The sequence below is a fragment of the Cherax quadricarinatus genome, chromosome 31 (assembly GCF_038502225.1).
Source record: "Cherax quadricarinatus isolate ZL_2023a chromosome 31, ASM3850222v1, whole genome shotgun sequence".
Lineage (NCBI taxonomy): Eukaryota > Metazoa > Arthropoda > Malacostraca > Decapoda > Parastacidae > Cherax > Cherax quadricarinatus.
This window is the reverse complement of record NC_091322.1, coordinates 22,569,460-22,587,203: the sequence shown is the minus strand read 5'-3', so window position 1 is coordinate 22,587,203 and position 17,744 is coordinate 22,569,460. Positions and strand designations below refer to the sequence as shown.

Genomic DNA, 17,744 nt, shown 5'->3' with positions numbered 1-17,744 from the left:
GGCAGAAAGGTGGACTGGTGCAAGTATGAGTAGTGGGGAGGGGGGTTTGAAGAGGGTTGGAATAGTTTTAAAAATGCATTATTAGAATGTGGGGCAGAAGTTTGTGGTTATAGGAGGGTGGGGGCAGGAGGAAAGAGGAGTAATTGGTGGGATGATGAAGTAAAGGGTGTGATAAAAGAGAAAAAGTTAGCTTATGAGAGGTTTTTACAAAGCAGAAGTGTTATAAGTAGAGTATATGGAGAGTAAAAGAAAGGTGAAGAGAGTGGTGAGAGAGTGAAAAAGGAGAGCAGATGATAGAGTGGGAGAGGCACTGTCAAGAAATTTTAATGAAAATAAGAAAAAAATTTGGAGTGAGTTAAACAAGTTAAGAAAGCCTAGGGAAAGTATGGATTTGTCAGTTAAAAACAGAGTAGGGGAGTTAGTAGATGGGGAGATGGAGGTATTGGGTAGATGGTGAGAATATTTTGAGGAACTTTTAAATGTTGAGGAAGAATGGGAGGCGGTAATTTCATGCACTGGCCAGGGAGGTATATCATCTTTTAGGAGTTAAGAAGAACAGGATGTGAGTGTGGAGGAGGTGTTTGAGGCATTACGTAGAATGAAAAGGGGTAAAGCAGCTGGAACTGACGGGATCATGACAGAAATGTTAAAAGCAGGGGAGGATATAGTGCTGGAGTGGTTGGTATTTTTGTTTAATAAATATATGAAAGAGGGGAAGGTACCTAGGGATTGGCAGAGAGCATGTATAGACCCCTTTTATATAAAGGGAAGGGGGACAAAAGATATTGTAAAAATTATAGGGGAATAAGTTTACTGAGTATACCAGGAAAAGTGTACGGTAGGGTTATAATTGAAAGAATTAGAGGTAAGACAGAATGTAGGATTGTGGATGAGCAAGGAGGTTTTAGAGTGGGTAGGGGATGTGTAGATCAAGTGTTTACATTGAAGCACATATGTGAACAGTATTTAGATAAAGGTAGGGAAGTTTTTATTGCATTTATGGATTTAGATGGATTTAGAAAAGGTATATGATAGAGTGGATAGGGAAGCAATGTAGCAGATGTTGCAAGTATATGGAATAGGTGGTAAGTTATTAAATGCTGTAAAGAGTTTTTATAAGGATAGCGAGGCTCAGGTTAGGGTGTGAAGAAGAGAGGGAGACTACTTCCCGGTAAAAGTAGGTCTTAGACAGGGATGTGTAATGTCACCATGGTTGTTTTATATATTTATAGATAGGGTTATAAAAGAAGTAAATGCTAGGGTGTTCGGGAGAGGGGTGGGATTAAATTATGGGGAATCAAATACAAAATGGGAATTGACACAGTTACTTTTTGCTGATGATACTGTGCTTATGGGAGATTCTAAAGAAAAATTGCAAAGGTTAGTGGATGAGTTTGGTAGAGTGTGTGAAGGTAGAAAGTTGAAAGTGAACATAGAAAAGAGTAAGGTGATGAGGGTATCAAATGATTTAGATAAAGAAAAAATTGGATATCAAATTGGGGAGGAGGAGTATGGAAGAAGTGAATGTTTTCAGATACTTGGGAGTTGATGTGTCGGAGGATGAATTTGTGAAGGATGAGGTTAATCATAGAATTGATGAGGGAAAAAAAAGGTGAGTGGCGCATTGAGGTATATGTGGAGACAAGAAACGTTATCTATGGAGGCAAAGAAGGGAATGTATGAAAGTATAGTAGTACCAGCACTCTTATATGGGTGTGAAGCTTGGGTGGTAAATGCAGCAGCGAGGAGGCGGTTGGAGGCAGTGGAGATGTCCTGTCTAAGGGCAATGTGTGAATATTATGCAGAAAATTGGTAGTGCGGAAATTAGGAGAAGGTGTGGAGTTAATAAAAGCATTAGTCAGGGGGCTGAAGAGGGGTTGTTGAGGTGGTTTGGTCATTTAGAGAGAATGGATCAAAGCAGAATGACATGGAGAGCATATAAATCTGTAGGGGAAGGAAGGCGGGGTAAGGGTCGTCCTCGAAAAGGTTGGAAAGAATGGGTAAGGGAGGTTTCGTGGCGAGGGGCTTGGACTTCCAGTAAGCATGCGTGAGCGTGTTTGATAGGAGTGAATGGAGACGAATGGTATTTGGGACCTAACGATCTGTTGGAGTGTGAAAAGGGTAATATTTAGTGAAGGGATTCAGGGAAACCGGATATTTTTATCTAGCCGGACTTGAGTCCTGGGAATGGGAAGTACAATGCCTGCACTCTGAAGGAGGGGTTCGGGATATTGGCAGTTTATAGGGATATGTTGTGTATCTTTATACGTATATACTTCTAAGCTGTTGTGTTCTGAGCACCTCTGCAAAAACAGTGATTATGTGTGAGTGAGGTGAAAGTGTTGAATGATGATAAAAGTAATTTTTGGGGGGATTTTATTTCTTTTTGGGTCACCCTGCCTCGGTGGGAGACGGCCGACTTGATATATATATATATATATATATATATATATATATATATATATATATATATATATATATATATATATATATATATATATATATGCAATAAGATCACAGTAAACAGGTGATTTCAAAAACAACTACTCTGAAAGAATAGAGAAATTCCAAGCGCTTTCGTGGCTACTCACATTATCAAGGAACTATGAAAGTAAAGCATCCAAGGAAGCTATATAAGGGGTCTGGCCTGCACCTCACTATCAGATCCCACAACGGTTAAACACGTGACGCGCGCCGACCCAACTTGGATAGGTCCTTTGCACAACTCACCCACAAACTATTCTACCCAAGAAAATTTAAAAATTATTATTTGTCCAGTGTATTATTAAATTCTTCCCAAATTCTATTAATTATAAATGGATCTAATTTATATAAACCAAAGAAAATATTCATATTATTGTCAAAACTGCTTTTTATGAAACAAGATTCAATTATATTCCTGTCGACCATGGACTTGCTTGATACTACTTTCTCAACTTTTTGAAAATCAATTGGATTGTTAAAATCTCTTACATGAATAAATAGAGCATTGGAATCTTGTCCAGTTCTAATGCTATATTTATGTTGTTTTAATCTTAGTTCGAGATTTTTACCAGTTTGACCGAAATAAACTTTATCGCAAATTTTACAAGGAATCTTATAGACATATCCATCAGCATTTTGGGGGGAATTCTTTATCAAAAGTTTTTTTTACTGTATCAAGATTTTTGAATACAACTTTAATATTAAAAGTCTTAAGAAGAGAAGGCATATCAACCAAGTTTTCATGGTAAGGGGGAACCAACATATTTTTAGTTGAATAAGGCTGGTTGTCCCTTTTTGGATTGTAAAAAGTGTTTCTAGCAACTTTAAAAAATTTATCAATTACATTTCTTGGGTATTTTAAATCATTACCTATTTCATAAATTTTGGATATTTCCTCATCTATGAACTCAGGACTACAAATTCGTAAAGCTCTCAAAAACATTGATGAGAAAACAGACAGTTTGACTCTATCTTGATGCGAGGAATAATAGTGGACATAGGAACAGTTATTTGTAGGTTTTCTGTAAATTTTAAATTTGAATTCATTATTATCCTTAATAATTAAAACATCTAGAAAAGGCAATGAGTTATTTTCTTCAAACTCAACAGTAAAGTTTATAGAATGGGCTAAGCTATTTAATTTTCCAAGGAAATGGTGTATATCTACATTTTTGGGCATAAGACACAAAATATCATCAACATATCTGAACCATTTAGCTCTATTAGGGAGGATTGTGTTAAGCAACCTTGTTTCAAAAAATTCCATGTATAGGTTACTAAGAACAGCTGAAAGAGGATTTCCCATTGCCATACCAAACTTCTGAGTGTAAAACTTACCATTAAATACAAATTTTGCATCAACAATGCAAAGTTTAATAAGTTTAATGATAGTAGGAACTGGCAATGGTAAATCATAGTTAACGAGTTCTTCAGATAAGAAACTTAATAAATCATCAACAGGAACTTTCGTAAACAAGGAAGTAACATCAAAACTAACCATGTTAAAATCATTTAAGTCAGTCAAGGAGCTTAATTTATCAACCAAGTCTATGTTGTTTTTAACATTAAAGTTAGAAATTTTGCCAACAATAGGGCTCAAAATATCAACAAGCCATTTGGATAATTTATATGAAACTGACCCTATGGAGCTAATAATTGGTCTGACTGGATTCCCTGGTTTGTGCGTTTTTATTAGTCCATACATGTATGGTAAAGATGGATTAGTGGAAGTAAATTGTTTGACTAATTCATCTTTGCCTTTCGGTAGAAGTTTTATTGTTTTATTGAAATTGCTGTTAACGGTTTCTAGGGGATTTTTCCTAAGTTTAGAATAGGTTGAAATTGCAAAAGCCTTTTGTAACTTTGAAAAATTTTCTGATTTATCCTCTGATGAAATTCATATTAGTAAAGGAATGGTATATAGCTCTATGTTAAAACCAAACATTCCCAATTGCCCTCAAAGATTCTTTAAGTCTTATGAATCACTTAATAACAATAAAAATTTACGCCTTACTAAAGCAGACAAAATAAATTGGCTCTCTCATAAAAAATTCATTTTGATCTTCGACTCTCAGTCAACAATAAAAATTTACGCCTTACTAAAGCAGACAAAATAAATGCAATAGTAATTATGAAAGAAAATGATTACCAAGAAAAAATGAATAATCTCTTAGATGATACTGAAACCTATTCTAAACTTAGGAAAAATCCCCTAGAAACCGTTAACAGCAATTTCAATAAAACAATAAAACTTCTACTGAAAGGCAAAGATGAATAAGTCAAACAATTTACTTCCACTAATCCATCTTTACCTTACATGTATGGACTAATAAAAACACACAAACCAGGGAATCCAGTCAGACCAATTATTAGCTCCATAGGGTCAGTTTCATATAAATTATCCAAATGGCTTGTTGATATTTTGAGCCCTATTGTTGGCAAAATTTCTAACTTTAATGTTAAAAACAACATAGACTTGGTTGATAAATTAAGCTCCTTGACTGACTTAAATGATTTTAACATGGTTAGTTTTGATGTTACTTCCTTGTTTACGAAAGTTCCTGTTGATGATTTATTAAGTTTCTTATCTGAAGAACTCGATAACTATGATTTACCATTGCCAGTTCCTACTATCATTAAACTTATTAAACTTTGCATTGTTGATGCAAAATTTGTATTTAATGATAAGTTTTACACTCAGAAGTTTGGTATGGCAATGGGAAATCCTCTTTCAGCTGTTCTTAGTAACCTATACATGGAATTTTTTGAAACAAGGTTGCTTAACACAATCCTCCCTAATAGAGCTAAATGGTTCAGATATGTTGATGATATTTTGTGTCTTATGCCCAAAAATGTAGATATACACCATTTCCTTGGAAAATTAAATAGCTTAGTCCATTCTATAAACTTTACTGTTGAGTTTGAAGAAAATAACTCATTGCCTTTTCTAGATGTTTTAATTATTAAGGGTAATAATGAATTCAAATTTAAAATTTACAGAAAACCTACAAATAACTGTTCCTATGTCCACTATTATTCCTCGCATCAAGATAGAGTCAAACTGTCTGTTTTCTCATCAATGTTTTTGAGAGCTTTACGAATTTGTAGTCCTGAGTTCATAGAGGAGGAAATATCCAAAATTTATGAAATAGGTAGTGATTTAAAATACCCAAGAAATGTAATTGATAAATCTTTTAAAGTTGCTAGAAACACTTTTTACAATCCAAAAAGGGACAACCAGCCTTATTCAACTAAAAATATGTTGGTTCTCCCTTACCATGAAAACTTGGTTGATATGCCTTCTCTTCTTAAGACTTTTAATATTAAAATTGTATTCAAAAATCTTGATACAGTAAAAAAACTTTTGATAAAGAATTCCCCCCAAAATGCTGATGGATGTGTCTATAAGATTCCTTGTAAAATTTGCGATAAAGTTTATTTCGGTCAAACTGGTAAAAATCTCGAACTAAGATTAAAACAACATAAATATAGCATTAGAACTGGACAAGATTCCAATGCTCTATTTATTCATGTAAGAGATTTTAACCATCCAATTGATTTTCAAAAAGTTGAGAAAGTAGTATCAAGCAAGTCCATGGTCGACAGGAATATAATTGAATCTTGTTTCATAAAAAGCAGTTTTGACAATAATATGAATATTTCCTTTGGTTTATATAAATTAGATCCATTTATAATTAATAGAATTTGGGAAGAATTTAATAATACACTGGACAAATAATAATTTTTAAATTTTCTTGGGTAGAATAGTTTGTGGGTGAGTTGTGCAAAGGACCTATCCAAGTTGGGTCGGCGCGCGTCACGTGTTTAACCGTTGTGGGATCTGATAGTGAGGTGCAGGCCAGACCCCTTATATAGGTTCCTAGGATGCTTTACTTTCATAGTTCCCTGATAATGTGAGTAGCCACGAAAGCGCTTGGAATTTCTCTATTCTTTCAGAGTGGTTGTTTTGCATATATATATATATATATATATACAGTGGACCCCCGCTTAACGATCACCTCCAAATGCGACCAATTATGTAAGTGTATTTATGTAAGTGCGTTTGTACGTGTATGTTTGGGGGTCTGAAATGGACTAATCTACTTCACAATATTCCTTATGGGAAAAAATTCGGTCAGTACTGGCACCTGAACATACTACTGGAATGAAAAAAGTTCGTTAACCGGGGGTCCACTGTATATATATATATATATATATATATATATATATATATATATATATATATATATATATATATATATATATATATATATATATATATATATATATATATAACAACACTGTGCTAGCCAAGGATTCAAACCCATGTTGTACTGGCCCTCCATTGTGTGCGAGAGCCACATGACACCTTAACCCACAGGAACGCCCAATTATGGCAGGACAGTTCAACATGGGTTCGAATCCTTGGCTAGCACAGTATTGTTATTACTGAATACCACACGTTCGTGGTTACGATAATATATAAATATATATATAAATATATATATATATATATATATATATATATATATATATATATATACATACATATATATAATATATATATATAGATATATATATAGATATATATGTATATATATATATGTATATATATATATATGTATATATATATGTATATATATATGTATATATATATATATATATGTATATATATATATGTATATATATATATATATATATGTATATATATATATGTATATATATATATATATATATGTATATATATATGTCGTGCCGAATAGGCATAACTTGCGATCTTGGCTTAAATAGCAATGCTCATCTTGCCATATAAGACAAGCGAATATTTGTGTATGCAATAATTTCGCAAAAATCGTTCTAGACCTAACGAAAAAAATATATTTCATTGTGTTTGTTTAGTATTAAATTACTGTAAACGTATTTAAAATACAGTGGACCCCCGGTTAACGATTTTAATCCGTGCAAGAGGGCTCATCGTTATGCGAAATAATCGTTATGCGAATGAATTTTCCCCATAAGAAATAATGGAAATAAAATTAATCCGTGCAAGACGCCCAAAAGTATGAAAAAAATTTTTTTTTACCACATGAAATGTTAATTTTAATACACACAAACTGAAAAAGGCATGCACAATTAAATGACACTTACTTTTATTGAAGATCTGGTGATGATTGATGGGATGGGAGGAGGGGAGAGCATTATCTTCTTACTGTTTAGAAGGGGAATCCCCTTTCATTAGGACTTGAGGTAGCAAGTCCTTTTCTGGGGTTACTTCCCTTCTTCTTTTAATGCCACTAGGACCAGCTTGAGAGTCACTGGACCTCTGTCGCACAACAAATCTGTCCATAGAGCTCTGTACCTCCCGTTCCTTCAAGACTTTCCTAAAATGGGCCATAACATTGTCATTGAAATAGTCACCAGCACGGCTTGCAACAGCTGTGTCAGGGTGATTTTCATCTATAAAGGTTTGCAGTTCAACCCACTGTGCACACATTTCCTTAATCTTTGAAGTAGGCACAATGGATTCCACAACTGGCATAGGCTTCTCAGGGTTAGCCCCAAACCCTTCAAAATCTTTCTTAATTTCCATACTAATTCTCACCCTTTTTACCACAGGGTTGGCACTAGAAGCTTTCTTGGGGCCCATGGTCACTTATTTTCCAGAAACAGCACCGAAAACACTGTAATAATACGAAATATTCCGAGTGTATGCTTGGATGTTACCGCGGAGGCTGGCTGGTAAACAATGGGACGGCCGGCACATGTGAGGGCACATTGGACGCGTCTCGGACGAAAATCGGTAAGCGGGTTTTTAATCGGTATGCGCGGCAAAAATTTTGCGATAAAAGTAATCGGTATGCGGAAAAATCGCTATGTGATGCCATCGTTATGCGGGGGTCCACTGTATATTTAGTAGGATTAGGCTAAAATAAATTCCGCTTGTTATAATAAGGTTAGGTAAGTTTTCTAAGATTCTTTTGGTGCAAAATTAATTTTTTTTACATTAATATTAATGAAAAAAATATATCTTTAAACGTATAAGAGAAATTTTTTGAAAGGACTTAATTTTAAATGAGTTCTTGCTAACTGACCAGTTTTACATATTCGGCACGACATATATATATACAGTGGACCCCCGCATAACGATGGCATCGCATAGCGATTTTTCCGCATAACGATTACTTTTATCGCAAAATTTTTGCCCCGCATACCGATTAAAAACCCGCATACCGATTTTCGTCCGAGACGCGTCCAATGTGCCCTCACATGTGCCGGCCGTCCCATTGTTTACCAGCCAGCCTCCGCGGTAACATCCAAGCATACACTCGGAATATTTCGTATTATTACAGTGTTTTCGGTGGTGTTTCTGGAAAATAAGTGACCATGGGCCCCAAGAAAGCTTCTAGTGCCAACCCTGTGGTAAAAAGGGTGAGAATTAGTATGGAAATTAAGAAAGATTTTGAAGGGTTTGGGGCTAACCCTGAGAAGCCTATGCCAGTTGTGGAATCCATTGTGCCTACTTCAAAGATTAAGGAAATGTGTGCACAGTGGTTTGAACTGCAAACATTTATAGATGAAAATCACCCTGACACAGCTGTTGCAAGCCGTGCTTGTGACTATTTCAATGACAATGTTATGGCCCATTTTAGGAAAGTCTTGAAGAAACGGGAGGTACAGAGCTCTATGGACAGATTTGTTGTGCGACAGAGGTCCAGTGACTCTGAAGCTGGTCCTAGTGGCATTAAAAGAAGAAGGGAAGTAACCCCAGAAAAGGACTTGCTACCTCAAGTCCTAATGGAAGGGGATTCCCCTTCTAAACAGTAAGAAGATAATGCTCTCCCCTCCTCCCATCCCATCAATCATCACCAGATCTTCAATAAAAGTAAGTGTCATGTAATTGTGCATGCCTTTTTCAGTTTGTGTGTATTAAAATTAACATTTCATGTGGTAAAAAAAATTTTTTTTCATACTTTTGGGCGTCTTGCACGGATTAATTTTATTTCCATTATTTCTTATGGGGAAAATTAATTCGCATAACGATTATTTCGCATAACGATGAGCCCTCTTGCACGGATTAAAATCGTTAACCGGGGGTCCACTGTATATATATATATATATATATATATATACATATATATATATATATATACATATATTATATATATATATATAATATATATATATATATATATATATATATATATATATATATATATATATATATATATATATATATATATATATATATATATATATATATATATATGTATACATATATATATAATGGTGAATGGTAGGTATGGTAATGTGAACTCACCCGTTGAGGGAACCCGCAAGATTCTCATAATAACTTACCCATTGAGGGAACCCGCGAGGTTCTCATAATAATCGTTGTCTTGGTAAGTACTGGAATAAAAAATAACTTCATGTAGTTATAACATCACATTATGCAACACAAATTCTTGGTTTTAATTTTGCCATAAACTCAAGTTTTGAATAATTGTTGTTATTCATTATTTAAATTATATACAGTGGTCCCTCGCTTTTCGTAGTTCCCGGCAATCGTAAAATTCGCCAATCATAGAGGTATTTTCGTATAAACATGGACTCGCTTTTCATAGGTTGACTCGCAAGTCGTAGTTCGTCCGGGACGCGTACCCACGGCGTGAGCCAGGGTGGCAGCCAGTCTGGCATTGTTTACCAGTGAGCGAAGGTCCCCTCACGTGCTCCAGCGAAATATTTCATAATATTCCATTTATTTTAGTGCTTGCAAGTACTAAATAAGCTACCATGGCTCCAAAGAAAGCTCCTAGTGCCAAGCCTGTGGTAAAGGTGAGAAATACGATTGAATTTAAGAAAACCATCATTGAACAATATGAAAGTGGTACAAGTGTGGCCGAACTGTCCAGGATGTATAAGAAACCCTACACAACCTTATGTTCCATAGTGGCCAAGAAAAATGAAATAAAGGATGCTGATGTTGCAAAGGGAGTAACTATGCTGACAAAAATGAGATCACCAGTTCTGGAAGAGGTTGAGAAGTTATTATTGGTGTGGATAAATGAGAAACAATTAGCAGGAGATACTCTTATGACTTCGTTTATTTGTGAAAAGGCTAAGCAGTTGCATGATGATTTGGTAAAGAAATTGCCTGCAAATAGTGGTGAAGTGAGTGAATTTAAGGCCAGCAAAGGCTGGTTTGAGAGATTTAAGAACCGTACTGGCATACACAGTGTGGTAAGGCATGGTGAGGCTGCCAGTTCGGACCACAAGGCGGCTGAAAAATATGTGCATGAATTCCAGGAGTACATAGAGGCTGAAGGACTGAAACCTTAACAAGTGCTCAATTGTGACGAAACAGGCCTCTTTTGGAAGAAAATGCCAAAGAGGACCTTCATTACACAAGAGGAAAAGGCAATACCAGGACACAAGCCTATGAAAGACAGGCTGACGCTAATGTTCTGTGCTAATGCTAGTGGGGATTTCAAAGTGAAGCCATTACTACTGTACCATTCTGAAAATCCCAGAGTGTTCAGGAAAAACAATGTTATGAAGAGTAAATTGTGCGTGTTTTGGAAATCTAATAGTAAGGCATGGGTCACGAGGGAAATTTTCGTCGAGTGGTTCAATGAAGTGTTTGGCCCTAGTGTGAAGGAGTATCTCCTGGAAAAGAAATTGGATCTCAAGTGCCTGCTAGTAATGGACAATGCACCTGCTCATCCTCCAAACTTGGATGACCTAATTTTCGAGGAGTTTGGGCTCATCACAGTAAAGTTCTTGCCCCCGAATACCACTCCTCTCCTCCAACCCATGGACCAGCAGGTTATTGCAAACTTTAAAAAACTCTACACAAAAGCAATGTTTCACAGGTGCTTGACTGTGACCAGAGACACTCACTTGACCCTAAGGGAATTTTGGAGAGAACACTTCAGCATCCTCCACTGCATAACCCTTATAGGTATGGCTTGGGAGGGAGTGACTACCAGGACTTTGAACTCTGCCTGGAGAAAATTGTGGCCAGATTGTGTCGACAAGAGGGATTTTGAAGAATTTGGGACTGACCCTAATGAGCCTATGTCTGTTGTAAAATCAATTGTGGCACTGGGGAGTTCCATGGGGTTGGATGTGAGTTTGGAGGATGTGGAAGAATTGGTGGAAGACCACAATGAAGAGCTCACCACTGAGGAGCTACAAGAGCTTCAGCAGGAAGAGCAACACATCGCAGCTCAGAATCTTGCTTCAGAGGAGGAGGAAGAGAGATGGAAGAAGGTGCCTTCTTCAGAAATTAAAGAGATTTTTACTATGTGGGGTAAGATGGAAAGCTTTATGGAGAAACATCACCCTAACAAGGTTGTTGCAAGCCAGGTTGGCAACATGTACAGTGACAAAGTCTTGGGCCATTTTAGGGAAGTGCTAAAGAGATGCCAGAAACAGAGCTCTCTCCACAGTTATTTTGTGAGACAGGACTCCAGTGACTCTCAAGGTGGTCCTAGTGGCATTAAGAAACAGAGAAAAGAAGCAAGCCCAGAAAAGCAAATGGTACCTGAGGTGTTGATGGAAGGGGATTCCCCTTCCAAACTATAAACAATCCACTCTCTCTCCTCCTCCAGTCTCCAATACACTAAGAAGAATCTCCAATAAAGGTAAGTGTTATGCTGTTAATGTTTCATTCATCATTTCCCATTGTATTGTTTATGTACTACATGCATATTTCATGTTAAAAAATTTTTTGTTTTAATACTTCTGGGTGTCAGGTACGGATTAATAGTATTTACATTATTTCTTATGGGGAAAATTAATTCGTAAATCGTAAATATCGTTTATAGTAACGGCTCCAGGAACGGATTAATTACGAACAACGAGGGACCACTGTATTTATAAATTCATGTAAATGAACCAAATAATAATAATAATAATATAATAATAATAATAATAATAATAATAATAATAATAATAATAATAATAATTATAATAATAATAATAATAACAACAATACTGAATACTCTGGCAGCCTGGTGGCTAAACTTCTCGCTTCACACGGCGAGGGTCTGGGTTCGATACCCAGCGAAGGTAGAAAAATTGAGCATGTTTCTTTAAACCTGCTGTCTATGTTCACCCATCAGTGAAATGGGTACCTGGATGTTGGTGGACTGGTGTGGGTCACATCCTGGGTGTTAGTACACTGGTGTGGGTCACATCCTGAGTGTTAGTGGACTGGTGTGGGTCGCATCCTGGGTGTTAGTGGACTGGTGTAGGTCACATCCTGGGTGTTAGTGGACTGGTGTGGGCCACATCCTGAGTGTTAGTGGACTGGTGTGGGTCACATCCTGGGTGTTAGTGGACTGGTGCAGGTCACATCCTGAGTGTTAGTGGACTGGTGCAGGTCACATCCTGAGTGTTAGTGGACTGGTGTGGGTCACATCCTGGGTGTTAGTGGACTGGTGCAGGTCACATCCTGAGTGTTAGTGGACTGGTGTGGGTCACATCATGGGTGTTAGTTTACTGGTGTGGGTCACATCCTAGGTGTTAGTAGACTGGTGTGGGTCACATCCTGGGTGTTAGTGGACTGGTGTGGGTCGCATCCTGGGTGTTAGTGGACTGGTGTAGGTCACATCCTGGGTGTTAGTGGACTGGTGTGGGTCACATCCTGGGTGTTAGTGGACTGGTGTGGGTCACATCCTGGGTGTTAGTAGACTGGTGTGGGTCGCATCCTGGGTGTTAGTGGACTGATGTGGGTCGCATCCTGGGAGTTAGTGGACTGGTGTAGGTCACATCTTGGGTGTTAGTGGACTGGTGTGGGTCACATCCTGGGTGTTAGTGGACTGGTGCAGATCACATCCTGAGTATAAGTGGACTGGTGTGGGTCACATCCTGGGTGTTAGTGGACTGTTGTGCGTCACATCGTGGGTGTTAGTGACTGGGGTGGGTCACATCCTGGGTGTTAGTTTACTGGTGTGGGTCACATCCTAGGTGTTAGTGGACTGGTGTGGGTCACATCCTGGGTGTTAGTGGACTAGTGTGGGTCACATCCTGGGTGTTAGTGGACTGGTGCAGGTCACATCCTGAGTGTTAGTGGACTGGTGTGGATCACATCCTGGGTGTTAGTGGACTGGTGTGGGTCACATCTTGGGTGTTAGTGGACTGGTGTGGGTAACATCCTGGGTGTTAGTGGACTGGTGTGGGTCACATCTTGGGTGTTAGTGGACTAGTGTGGATCACATCCTGGGTGTTAGTGGACTGGTGCAGGTCACATCCTGAGTGTTAGTGGACTGGTGTGGGTCACATCCTGAGTGTTAGTGGACTGGTGTGCGTCACATCGTGGGTGTTAGGGACTGGGGTGGGTCACATCCTGGGTGTTAGTTTACTGGTGTGGGTCACATCCTAGGTGTTAGTAGACTAGTGTGGGTCACATCCTGGGTGTTAGTGGACTGGTGTGGGTCGCATCCTGGGTGTTAGTGGACTGGTGTAGGTCACATCCTGGGTGTTAGTGGACTGGTGTGGGTCACATCCTGGGTGTTAGTGGACTGGTGTGGGTCACATCCTGGGTGTTAGTGGACTGGTGTGGGTCGCATCCTGGGTGTTAGTGGACTGGTGTGGGTCGCATCCTGGGTGTTAGTGGACTGGTGTAGGTCACATCCTGGGTGTTAGTGGACTGGTGTGGGTCACATCCTGGGTGTTAGTGGACTGGTGCAGGTCACTTCCTGAGTGTTAGTGGACTGGTGTGGGTCACATCCTGGGTGTTAGTGGACTGTTGTCCGTCACATCGTGGGTGTTAGTGACTGGGGTGGGTAACATCCTGGGTGTTAGTTTACTGGTGTGGGTCACATCCTAGGTGTTAGTGGACTGGTGTGGGTCACATCTTGGGTGTAAGTGGACTGGTGTGGGTCATATCCTGGGTGTTAGTGGACTGCTGTGGGTCACATCTTGGGTGTTAGTGGACCGGTGTGGGTCACATCCTGGGTGTTAGTGGACTGGTGTGGGTCACATCTTGGGTGTTAGTGGACTGGTGTGGGTCACATCCTGGGTGTTAGTGGACTGGTGTGGGTCACATCTTGGGTGTTAGTGGACTGTTGCAGGTCACATCCTGAGTGTTAGTGGACTGGTGCAGGTCACATCCTGAGTGTTAGTGGACTGGTGTGGGTCACATCCTGGGTGTTAGTTTACTGGTGTGGGTCACATCCTAGGTGTTAGTAGACTAGTGTGAGTCACATCCTGGGTGTTAGTGGACTGGAGTGGGTCGCATCTTGGGTGTTAGTGGACTGATGTAGGTCACATCCTGGGTGTTAGTGGACTGGTGTGGGTCACATCCTGGGTGTTAGTGGACTGGTGTGGGTCACATCCTGGGTATTAGTGGACTGGTGTGGGTCGCATCCTGGGTGTTAGTGGACTGGTGTGGGTCGCATCCTGGGTGTTAGTGGACTGGTGTAGGTCACATCCTGGGTGTTAGTGGACTGGTGTGGGTCACATCCTGGGTGTTAGTGGACTGGTGCAGGTCACATCCTGAGTGTTAGTGGACTGGTGTGGGTCACATCCTGGGTGTTAGTGGACTGTTGTGCGTCACATCGTGGGTGTTAGTGACTGGGGTGGGTAACATCCTGGGTGTTAGTTTACCAGTGTGGGTCACATCCTAGGTGTTAGTGGACTGGTGTGGGTCACATTTTGGGTGTTAGTGGACTAGTGTGGGTCACATCCTGGGTGTTAGTGGACTGGTGCAGGTCACATCCTGAGTGTTAGTGGACTGGTGTGGGTCACATCCTGGGTGTTAGTGGACTGGTGTGGGTCACATCTTGGGTGTTAGTGGACTGGTGTGGGTAACATCCTGGGCGTTAGTGGACTGGTGTGGGTCACATCTTGGGTGTTAGTGGACTAGTGTGGATCACATCCTGGGTGTTAGTGGACTGGTGCAGGTCACATCCTGAGTGTTAGTGGACTGGTGTGGGTCACATCCCGGGGTTTAGTGGACTGGTGTGCGTCACATCGTGGGTGTTAGTGACTGGGGTGGGTCACATCCTGGGTGTTAGTTTACTGGTGTGGGTCACATCCTAGGTGTTAGTGGACTAGTGTGGGTCACATCCTGGGTGTTAATGGACTAGTGTGGGTCACATCCTGGGTGTTAGTGGACTGGTGCAGGTCACATCCTGAGTGTTAGTGGACTGGTGTGGGCCATCCTGGGTGTTAGTGGTTTGGTGTGGGTCACATATTGGGTGTTAGTGGACTGGTGTGGGTCACATCCTGGGTGTTAGTGGACTGGTGTGGGGCACATCTTTGGTGTTAGTGGACTGGTGTGGGTCACATCCTGGGTGTTAGTGGACTGGTGTGGGTCACATCTTGTTTGTTAATGGACTGATGTGGGTCACATCCTGGGTGTTAGTGAACTTGTGTGGGTCACATCCTGGGTGTTAGTGGACTGATGTGGGTCACATCCTGGGTGTTAGTGAACTTGTGTGGGTCACATCCTGGGTGTTAGTGGACTGGTGTGGGTCACATCCTGGGTGTTAGTGGACTGGTGTGGGTTACATCCTGGGCGTTAGTGGACTGGTGTGGGTTACATCCTGGGTGTTAGTGGACTGGTGTGGGTCACATCCTGGGTGTTAGTGGACTGGTGTGGGTCACATCCTGGGCATTAGTGGACTGGTGTGGGTTACATCCTGGGTGTTAGTGGACTGGTGTGGGTCACATCCTGGGTGTTAGTGGACTGGTGTGGGTCACATCCTGGGCGTTAGTGGACTGGTGTGGGTCACATCCTGGGTGTTAGTGGACTGGTGTGGGTCACATCCTGGGTGTTATTGGACTGGTGTGGGTCACATCCTGGGTGTTAGTGGACTGGTGTGGGTCACATCCTGGGTGTTAGTGGACTGGTGTGGGTCACATCCTGGGTGTTAGTGGACTGGTGTGGGTCACATCCTGGGTGTTAGTGGACTGGTGTGGGTCGCATATTATTATTATTATTATTATTTTATTATTATTATTATTATTATTATTATTATTATTATTATTATTATTATTATTAAACTGTGACTGACGTACAGGATAGGGACGACCCTGGCCCCAGCACTCTCCAGGAACTTAACATAGGAAGCAGCGATGTAAGAGGTGTATTTCTTGTCCAACCCGGTCACTATGTGGACTTCAGGACGCTGCGCCAGAATTCCTGTACAACGGAAGATGCACTTTAGTCATCCTCTCAAGTTTATCTTATCAATTATGTTTTTCTTTGATAAATAGGTAAATTTGGCCAATTAGCAAAAAATCGTTTAAAATTAAGTCCATTCTACATTTTCTTTTATACGTTTCAAGATATATTTTTTTTTAATTTATATTAATGAAATAATTAATAATTTCGTACCAAAAAGCTTTAGAAAACTTACCTGACCTTATTATAACAATTGCAATTTAATTTAGCCTAATGCTACTAAATATATTTTAGATAACTTTACAATAATTTAATAATAAACAAACACAATAAAATATATTTTTTCGTTAGGTTCAGAATGATTTTTGCGAAATTATTGCATAATCAAATTTTCACTTGCCTTATTCGGCAAGAAGAGCGTTGCTATTTAATCCAAAATTACTAGATTTACCTATTCGGCACGATATTATATATATATATATATATATATATATATATATATATATATATATATATATATATATATATATATATATATATATATATATATATCGTGCCGAATATGTAAAACTGGTCAATTAGCAAGAACTCATTTAAAATTAAGTCCTTTCTAAAATTTTCTCCTATACGTTTAAAGATATATTTTTTCATTAATCTTAATGTAAAAAAATTTTAATTTTGCATCAGAAGAATCTTAGAAAACTTACCTAACCTTATTATAACAAGAACAATTTATTTTAGCCTAACCCAACTAAATATATTTTAAATTTGTTTACAATATTTTAATACTAAACAAACACAGTGAAATATATTTTTTTCGTTAGGTTCAGAATGATTTTGGCGAAATTATTGCATACACAAATTTTCACTTGTCCTATATGGCAAGATGAGCGTTGCTATTTAAGCCAAGATCGCAAGTTCTGCCTATTCGGCACGACATATATATATATATATATATATATATATATATATATATATATATATGTATGTATATATATGTATGTATATATATGTATATATATATATTTATACAGGTAGTAGGTTGGTAGACAGCAACCACCCAGGGAAGTACTACCGTCCTGCCAGATGACTGTGAAACAAAAACCTGTAACTGTTTTGCATGATG

The 17,744-nt window shown here is 39.0% G+C and overlaps 1 protein-coding gene across 2 annotated transcripts in view; it reads right to left on the bottom strand.

Moving 5' to 3' along the window:
• LOC128699024 (gamma-glutamyl hydrolase) overlaps nt 1-17,744 on the bottom strand; it is a 137,282-nt gene that overhangs the window by 95,462 nt on the left and 24,076 nt on the right. The window contains exons 2-3 of one of the 2 annotated variants that reach the window (XM_070090250.1): nt 16,513-16,636; nt 9,841-9,891 (exon numbers count right to left, since the gene is read on the bottom strand). In XM_070090250.1, coding sequence (XP_069946351.1) covers nt 9,841-9,891; nt 16,513-16,636 — 175 coding nt within the window. The remainder of the gene's footprint in view (nt 1-9,840; nt 9,892-16,512; nt 16,637-17,744) is intronic. The other variant, XM_070090251.1, reaches the window with a different exon arrangement.